Genomic DNA, 9811 nt, shown 5'->3' on the forward strand with positions numbered 1-9811 from the left:
CGCCTCCCGCGGGAGAAGCGATCCGGCCCGGCGGGATCTAAGAGCCCGCGGGGATGGATCGTAACAGATGCTCTCCGCTCTCGGCACTTCAGCAGAACTGCCCAGGGGTTGTTTCCCGGGCAGTCGCTGTGGCTGCAGCCACTTCCCAAGCAGCTCATGCTCTCCTCTCTGTGCGTTTACTCCTCCCAGTATCTTGGATCCCCTTTGGTAAGGCCACAGGAGTGAGGTCATGGAGTTGGCTATTGAGAGCACATTGTTCATCCCCTCCTGTTTCACATCAGTGCTAGGCTGCGTTCCAGGCTGCACAATGCATTTACGGTGTTTAGTCACTCCCATGGTGCGGTAATATCTGTGATGAGTAACATTTTTGCCTCTGTAATAAGTTTATTTGGAATGGGTGGTACTCGTGCAGGTAGCTGTGTAATCTTCAAGGGAAGTACTCATTTCCCAAAAATGTCTCCCTCCAGCCTTCCTGTCCATCAGATGCTACCAGATGCATGGTAGGGGCTAGTATGGACAATGCATTCTATAAATTCCAGATCAAAATATATCCATTTTCAGACTAGGTGTTTAATTTTAAGTTTGTCCTGTGAAGTAGTATTGTCTCAGATGAGTTTTTACTTAAATCAATAACTGAAGCAACTTATGTTCTCGGAGAGCATCTGTATTCCTGGACACAGATTTTTACCCCTGATTAAGGAGGCAGATTTACATAAAAGCCTTGCTCAAACATTGGTATTACATCTCCAGGCTGTGCATGACATCTTGTTTTGTTGCCATCAGAATCAGTTGGGGGTGTGGATTTGCTGTATTTGCATCTATACTTTTAACACTAGTGTAATGTAATTTGAAAACAAGTAACTTTGCATGTCCCTTGCACTCCTTGCACTCCCATTCCCACTCCTTTGCAATTGTACTTTGTTCTTTTCTGTCCAGCTAAACAATTCATTCCTATGACCTCTTGGTCTAAAATCTGAACTTGCTACGAAGTATCTTCTTCAGTTGCATCCACATGTGTGTAGCTTGCTCAGGCTGCGACTCAGTGTGGCAGAACATTCATGTTCATTATTAGTTGCCTCCATCCATATTGAACACAAGCAGAATCACTATGCATCAAGGAAAGAGGAAAATGTGGTAAACTTGTTGAACATGTTTCATGAATATCTATTAGCTGAATTCTCAATTTACTGTTCTCCTTTGCATAGAAAATGTGTAGTGGATGCCTCATTGTCAGGGCATCCGTGATCTACCCCTAGAAAATAAAAATAATCTTGTTATTACTTCTATTTAAATGCGTGCATAAATATCTCAAATTTTGCTTTATTTAGAGTGTTATTTATTCTAATTTGATTATTGGATCAACTTAATCTTACTTTCAATTTGTTTTAGGATGTGTATGGATTGCCTTATTCTTGCAAGGAAAAAAGATGCACTTCCTCAAGGAAGAGAATAATGCAAGCATATGAGTCATCCACTCAAACTGGTCCCATAATCTCATTTGTTAAACAGTAGAATGTTGCTGTCACTAAAACTTTTATGTGATTGCTGTGAATGTATAATGTCTCACTGCCTTTGTAAAAGTCATTATATGTAGAGATATACTGTAAATACTTTAATGAAAAACAGGGAGAGTTCCTAATGATGGTCCTGTAATATCTAAAATGGCTTTTTTTTTTCCTTTTTAGCAAACTTCTGAAGAGAAAGAAGTCTGAAAAAGGGCTGCAGGGAGTGACCGGAGAATGGTTTGAAGAAATAAAAAGAAGAAAATTTCAGAATTACATTGATGTCAATAGAATGTTAAAACCACCATTAGAGCATCAGCTAAGGAAGAGCAAAACCACCAGTGAGTTACATTTGTCAATTTCCTCATCTATATAATAGTGGTCACCAAACCAATGTCTTATGGCATGTCAGAGTGTAATAGTTAAGAAGTTTCTGAAATTGCACTGAGGTTCTTCTCATATCATAATTTTACTAAAAATGTGTTTTCAAAATGGGTGTGTTTCTTTGAGCAGGTTCTGTTAAAAGCAGAGCTGGGATTCACAACAGAAAATCCCTGATATTTTCATGCTGTAGTTAGAATCATAGTATGGCCCAGGTTGGAAGGACATCAGAAGATCTTCAGGTCCAGTTTTTGATAGGAAGGGGAACCTGGATGAGATTATTTGACACCACTTGCAGTCACATCTATAAACCTCTAGTGATGGAGACTCTACCATGGCCCTGAGGAGGCTGTAAAAAATGTCTTTATTGATCAAAATGAAATTGCTATAATTATAGTAAATACAGTGGTAGTTTCCCAATCAAAGCAGTGATGTCTGCATTGTACAAAAAGGTTGTGGTTTAACCCCAGCTGGCAGCAAAGCACTACACAGCCACTCACTCACTCCCCCACCATGGGAGGGGGTGAGAACTGGAGGACTAAAAGTGAATTGAGGTAACAACAGTTGATAGATAAAGCAAAAGCGACAAACACAAGCAAAGCAAAGCAAGCAAGGCCTTCATTCACCACTCCCCATGGTCAGGCAGGTGTTCAGCATCTCCAGGGCTCCATCCCATGTAACAATGACTTGAGGAGACAAATGCCATCACTGTGGACGTCCCCCCTGCCATCTTCTTCCCCTAGATTTTATATGCTGAGTATGATGCTGTATGGTATGGGATAGCCATCAGGTATGCTGGCCCCATCTGTGTCCCCTCCTGCCTCCTTGTACATCCCCAATCCACTCGTTGATGGGATAGGCTGAGAAGCAGAAAAGCCTTGGCTCTGTGTAAGCCCTGCTCAGCAGTAAGGAAAACATCCCTGAATTACCAATGACTGTTCTCAGCACAAATCCAGAACATAGCCCCATATTAGCTACTATGGAAATAATTAATTATCACAGCCAAACCCAGCATCTTCTTTACTCCTTATTCCATGCCATTTACATCATGCTCAGGTCCCACACGCTTCATTGTATCCCCATTAACCACTCCACTGCCTTCACCTTGCCTCTGCTCCAGCTTAGACTTACCCATGTACTGCAGTGTCTCAGGGGTATACCTGCTCCAAGTAGAGTCACAGTCTCTCCAGGGATATACTTGCTGCAGCATGGAGTTATCCACAGCCCCAGTCCATCTGAGGTGCACCTTTTCCAGCATGGCCTCTTCCATGGGCCACAATGCCTTCAGAAATGTACCTACTCCAACCTGTGGCTGCAGTCTCTGTGGGGGCGTCATGGGCTTATCCACGGCCACTCACTTTGAGGTTCTCCAGCATGACCACATGCACAGCCACAGATTCTTCGAGGTGTATACCTTCTACAGACTTATTCTTGGTCACAATCCCTTCAGAGGTACACCATAACCATGGCACATAACCATTGCACCAAGGAGCACTAGGCTCTAACTTACAGCCTGGCAAGCAAGCCCCATGGCAAGCACTGGAACCTGTCAATTAATAACTAAACTGCAAGAGCAGTGATAAATTCTGTCTAGCACATTCCACTGAGATCTGTTGTTATCTCAAACACTTCAAGCCTTACAGTGGGTATCCTAAAGAACTCTTGCGGCTTAACCCCAACCATCAACTAAGCATCACCCAGTGGCTCATTCACTTGACCCCCATCAGGATGGGCAAGAGGCTAAAAGTGAGAGAACTCATGAGTTGAGATAAAGACAGTTTCATAGATAAAGGATAAACCTTGCACATGAGGAAGCAAATCAAAGAATTAAGTCACCACTTCTTGTGGGCAGGCAGGTGTTCAGCTGTCCCCAGGAAAGCTGGGCTCCAGCATGCACAATGGTTGCTTGGGAACACAAACACTGTCACTCTGAACATCCTCCCTTCCTTCTTTCCCCCCAGCTTTCTACACTGAGCACGGTGCTGTATGGTCTGGAATGTCCCTTGGGTCAGCTGGGGTCAGCTGTCCCAGCTGTGTCCCCTCCCAGCTCCTTGTGCACACTGAGCTACTTGCTTGTAGGGTGGGGTGAGAGGCAGGGAAGGCCTTAACTGTGTAAGGGCTGCTCAGCAGTGACTAAAACATCCCTGTGGTACTGACACTGCTTCCAGCACAAATCCAAAACATAGCCCTTGCAAGCAGCTATGGAAAAAAATTAACTAAACCAGCACAAAAGATTTTCGTTTTGCCTAGTTTTCTTGAAAACCTAAAAGCACCTAAATGACATTTGGAATAAGTAGATGAGTTTGGATGAGAAAGGCTTGACTATACTAGTGGAAAACTTTTTCTGGTAACACTGGGCTAAAGGCATGCTAGTGCTTATTTGACACTCACAGGGTGAGTGTCAAAGCCTGAAAAGTTGGCCTGACCAGGAAGCAATTTCTTGAGATCTCATTTCACAGGTTCTGATGCCCGTCCAAAATGAACATGCCCAAGAAACACGGTGTCTCTATAAAAAGCATGGTACTCTGCACTGTCTTTCATCTTCTGTCCAGGTAGTTCTCATGCACGATATATGCTTTTATTCCATTCACACTTCTGCATGTTTTTCATTGAGCTCCTCCTATTTGTGCATCATAGCAACTGAAAGTAGAGTCATGTATTTCGAAAGATAAGTGAAACCTTAAACATTTTCCTCATACTACAGACCTGCATAGAATAGATCTCAGTCTTTCCTGACCTTTTATCCCCAACATCCCCTCTAGTCCTCAGCTACCTACTATTTTTCTCTTTCAGAGATGATCTGATTGACTAAACTCTATGTAATTGTTCTCTGGCATTTAACTTTGAAAACACCTGTTTCTGTTTCAGATCTGAAGAAGGGCTTGTGTGCCTCAGAGGCTTGTCTGATATTTCCAACTGTATAAGCTGGCTAAATAAAAGATCCTACTTCTTCTTGCAGAAGCCTTGCTGTGTCTACATCCCTAGACCATCCTGGCTATGGCAGTGCTATTAGGACTCTTTTGATGTTACCTGCATTGTCAAGTCAATGCCACCAAGAAATAGGCTCTGAAAGGGGTAAAGAATGAAGCATTTTGAATTACACAGAGATTGTCACTGAAGGGAAAGCCATGTATTACACACAAGATTTCAATCACATGACATGAATTATTTACTTCATTTTGGACAATGTCCAAAATGCTGCCCCTTGCTGTTGTTATAAATGACACTTTGCCCTAATTTCTGGGTTTGCTTTCTCCTACAGTCATTGGATAGCCATTTTCAGCCTGTTGTGTTGTTTCAGGCATGTGTTGCTTTAAATGGGAAAAAAAAAAAGTAATGCCTTATTCCTGAGTGGCATCTTGTTTCCTTATATCCTCCAGTTCGCTGTGGTGTGGTGCAGATCCTTCCGTTTCTTTCCCTTTTCTATAAGTAATGCTCATCCTCATCTTCCCACCAAATGCCAGCTGCTTTTACAGGCAGACTGAGTTTATGTTCTATTTGAAGAAAACAGTCGTAACCTTCCCAAAGAAATCATTCATGATATCTTGCATTGAAAATACAGATGTGATATGCAGTTTGTAGCAGAAAAAAAAGGTACTCTAGTGGCCACAGGAATCCCAGTGTAAGGAAATCTATGATACAGAGGACACATTAGTCTTAGTTAGTGTTATGTAGTTACATTACAGTCAGTTAGATCATTGTATGTTCTGGGTTGTCACATTTATATTTCTTACAAATGTAAAAACAAAGTGAGTAGTGATTGTGGGTGCCTCAATTTTCAAATGTTTGATTTGCCTGTATTTTAAAACAGGCATGATTTTCAAGTAATTGAGTTCTGATTACTTTGTGAAAATCAGCCTCATGTAGCTCACATGCATCACCCAAAACAAATAATACATTTTGAAACTTTAGACCTGTTTATCTTTCTCTGTCTTCTAGTTAGTCATTATAAACCAGTATGTCACAAAGTCTGTCCAAAAATGTCAAAACTGGATTTACCTGACATAAAAGGTAAGCAAAAGAAAATTGTTTATGAAGACATAACATTTATGTATATTTTAATACTGTATTTATTAAGAACTCAAAACAAATCTACTTTTATCACATTTTTAGATCATAAAGAAATAAAAATGTCATCCCGCACGAATCCTCAAGCACAAAAGAACACTTCAGCTTCCTTTCTGGGATTCAGATCACCTTTTGCTTGGCTTTCCTCCTTTAGAAGATCAAGGAAAACCCATACTCAGAAGCAACCACGGTGAGCTATAATGAGAACATACATTATTTCCAGCTTTAAAAAAGTATATGAATTGTTCTGTGGTTTAGAACAAAGTTCTAAAGTTTTAGAAAATTTTGTTAAATTATTTTTTCAGTCTCTTGCTTTTTACCTCATTGGGAAGGTTGGGATTTTTATTTGGTACTGTAATGAGAGATTTCATATATTGTGTCAGAAGAAAGGGGACTAAGTCACAAGTAGTAGGTAGAGTCTCTTGGCTAAACCTATTTTGCTCAGGTTTTGCGTAAAGACTTAAAGTATATGAAAGACTGTAGACTTTGGTGCAGCTGCATCCTGTTTCATTCCCTCTCAAGAGGACACGGTGTAAGGTGCATGGGGATCAGGTGCCCTATGGCTGTGATACAATAGGAAAGCATAGCTTTCCCAAGTCATGGCAGAGAGTACCAGCCCCAGGCAGCTCTGCTGCATCAGTTCCCACCATTTCTAGCCCAGAGGTAGCTTAGAGGCAGCCCTGCAGCTTTAGCTCCAGCCAGGCAAACCAGGCAGTTCTTGGCCCTTTTGCCTTCTGTGCTTTGTCAGTGCTTTGGGTTCAGTACTTGAGTTTGCTTTGGCTTACTTGGTTTTTGAATCTGAACCAAAGTTGGTCTCATGTACAGCTCTGGAGCTGCTGTTTGAAGAGCATCCTTCTCCTTTGCCATTGCCAGGGTTGAAGCTGCTGTTCAGAGGAAAAGGGTGGGGGAAGCTACAGTCAGGCTGGTTAGGCTGCCTGATCTCTCCTAACTTCTGTCCTGTGTGGCCGTATGTCAGCAACACGTGCATGAAGTCTTACTATTAATGTATGTGTCTTAGGGTAATGCTTGGGACTGGATATCACAGGTAGAGCTGCATTGTGCAGTGCTGTGAAATCCAAGTACAAAGATGCAAGATCTTTGGTACAAAAAGCTGGTTTTTGCTCAGTGCGTCTCAGATTGGTATTCTGGTCTGTGCCTGGGGCTCCCTGCTGGCATGATGTAATAAAACAGCTGTAATAAACAATGACAGGGAATGCAAGCCTCTAAAGAAATTATGATTAGTCTGATACGTAGGTTTTGTAACAGAGCAGCTTGCTATTGTGGAGTGTTTGTATGAAAGCAGGAGATTTAAGGAGAGGTTTAAGTAGAGGCTTTGAGGTTAGCTTTGTGGATTTACACTCGTAAAAATTGTCTTACATAACAACACAACACAGAAAGAGAATATGCAGTGTTAACACTGCTCCATACCTGTCGTCTTCTCCTTCCTCTTTCTTGTGACCTGGTAATGCCCCTTATCCTGGAACACAGAAATGCTGGGCCACAGTCTTCCCCGAAGAATAAAGGGACACTTGTGTAACTGAGAATCAGATTTCAAGGGTGCTTTATCCCGGTGCACAGTGAGGTAGCCAATGCACACATGAAGGTCGAGGCTTTGCTGTAGAATCTAAGCACTGAAATTATTTCTTCACTTAAGAAGGCAAAAAAACCAAACTGTGCCTACTCATTAGATCAGCTTTTCTTGTGTGTGTTTATCTGGCTTTTCCACAGAAAATCTATCGTATCTCAGGCTCAGATGCCTTTGATTTCTGACCGAGCATAACTTGAAAAATAAACAAGTCAATCCTGACGTGTAACTGAGCTGATTGCTACATATTCTAGTCACGCCTCTCTGTTGAAAACTTCCCCCACCCTCTTCTAGGTGTTGCCGTGGCATGTGGTTTGCTTTATGCATAGGCAAAGCACTGAAATAATCTGCCTCTCACCAGGTAGAGTTATTTTGGAGAGCTAGTGAAACACTATAGGACGCAGCATTGTAAATCCTGTAAGTAAGCCTAACTGGCAGAAGATTTTCAATGGCTAAACATTAATGGCTGGTTAGAGGGTCCTTTCAGTTCTGGAGAGGGAGTTTCGGCAGCTGTGGTGGTGTTCTACTGTGAGAATAAACTATGGATGCTGCAGGAAGGAGTGCACTCACATGGACATACAGAAGATGCTAATAAAAGGTTTGTAACTGTAGTCTGAAGGCAGTTTGATCACTTTCGGTTCAAAGGTGTCAGTTCTTGAATTCATTCTTACTCTTTTCTATATGTGTGTGATTCATCCTAGATAAAAATGCTGTTTAATTGTGTTTTCAGCATATGTGAGCTATGCGTTTGGATTTTAGTTGGCTTCTTACTTAGTACTGATAAGAATAGTCTTGAAGAAAATGGATTATACTGACATTGGACAGCTTGGTGGTAGCCTGGGGAAGACAGGTGCCTTGCCTCTGTGGAAATACTAATTCACAGCAGATTTTAATTCATGGATTTTTATTATTGTTACCAATTGTGATAGTCATCTTTTACTTTTAATCTTACATTTGATTGTCATTAAAAAGGTACATATATATGTAAGTGGAAATGTAGAAAATATAATTTCTCATTTTCCATACTGAGAAGTATTTTCCATATGGCAGATATTTCTGAACTTGAACATCAATTTAGCTTCTTTCCTGTTTATGAATAATAGACAAAATTTACAAGTATGTATATATGCATTGTGTGCAAAATAATGTAAACATTGCTCAGTGTTGTTGACCAAAAAAGAAACTGAATTACTGTTTCCTAAAATTAGGCAATATTTCTCTGAAAGTAAGAAAAACCTTAATTTTGAAATGCTGGAAAATTTAAAACAGTTCATAGAAATTAATAAGGCAGTTTGGGAAATTGAGAGATTGGCATAGGGAAAATATTAAAATAACCTCGTCAGTGTAAGTTAGCAGGGAGAAAAGTAAAGCAGGATGCAATGTCCAGTTATTTCTGAGAGAACAGTGACAATAAAGACAGAGATGAATTTAGAATAGTGCCAGAGGTGCAAATGAAAATTTAAATTTTGCCTAGACTATCAAAAGACATTTCTAACTGACATTTCTAACTAACATGTCTACTTCACGTAGGTTCATTGCAAGGAGCAATTAATACAACATCAAGTGGGGAGAGCTTTGTGCTCTTGGGCTTTGCCAAAGAGTGGCTTTGCACAGTAAAGCTGAAGAAGAAAGCTTCTAACAAAGCTTTTGCATTTTTGTTATGCATATAAGTAAAACTAAGGTAACTTGCTAAGCCACAGGATTTTAATGAACTTAATTTGCAGGAAATCATTGTAAAAGCTCTGAAATGTAAGTTTCGTTCTTAATTTGTTTTAGAAGCATTAAAACACAACTTTATTTAAGTTTAAAGGAAAAGCTACATACATTTCTGGGTTCTGGTTCTGTAAACTTCATTCAAAGCGGGAGGTAACCCCCTGATTTAATGGCTGTTTTTATTCAGAGCTACAAGGAAAAATTAGGAATTTCAGATTCAGACTGTCTAGCCAAATCCTAAGCTCGCTGAAGTCAACAGGCTTGTTTGGTTTCAGTTGGACCCCATGTCAGAGAGGAATCCTGGTTTTACAGTTCACAGTTACAGAAGCAAAAACAAATTGCACCTTTCAACTGTTCTTCCCTGCCTGCAAGCACATTGCAAACAAATGACAAAGCACTTCAGGAGGAAAGGCTGGGCCACAAAGAACTTGCCAACAAGCCGGTTTATACTTGCTGTTGAAGCACAATAAAGTAGTCTACCTGAGCACAGGGAGGCTTTCAGAGCCTAAGAACAAGGTCATTCAAAAAGACTTTGAGACAAACAGGACTGAGCAGAACCCAC

The 9811-nt window shown here is 40.9% G+C and overlaps 1 protein-coding gene across 1 annotated transcript in view; it reads left to right on the forward strand.

Annotated features, from left to right (window-relative positions):
• Nucleotides 1–1692: 1692 nt before the first annotated feature.
• Nucleotides 1693–9811, forward strand: part of EXPH5 (exophilin 5) — a gene marked incomplete at its 5' end in the record, with an annotated part of 17695 nt that continues 9576 nt past the window's right edge. Inside the window, 2 exons of the mRNA XM_031066037.1 lie at nucleotides 1693–1843; nucleotides 5997–6141. Coding sequence (XP_030921897.1) covers nucleotides 1693–1843; nucleotides 5997–6141 — 296 coding nt within the window. The remainder of the gene's footprint in view (nucleotides 1844–5996; nucleotides 6142–9811) is intronic.

This window comes from Geospiza fortis, unplaced genomic scaffold, assembly GCF_000277835.1.
Source record: "Geospiza fortis unplaced genomic scaffold, GeoFor_1.0 scaffold16, whole genome shotgun sequence".
Classification (NCBI taxonomy): Eukaryota; Metazoa; Chordata; class Aves; order Passeriformes; family Thraupidae; genus Geospiza; species Geospiza fortis.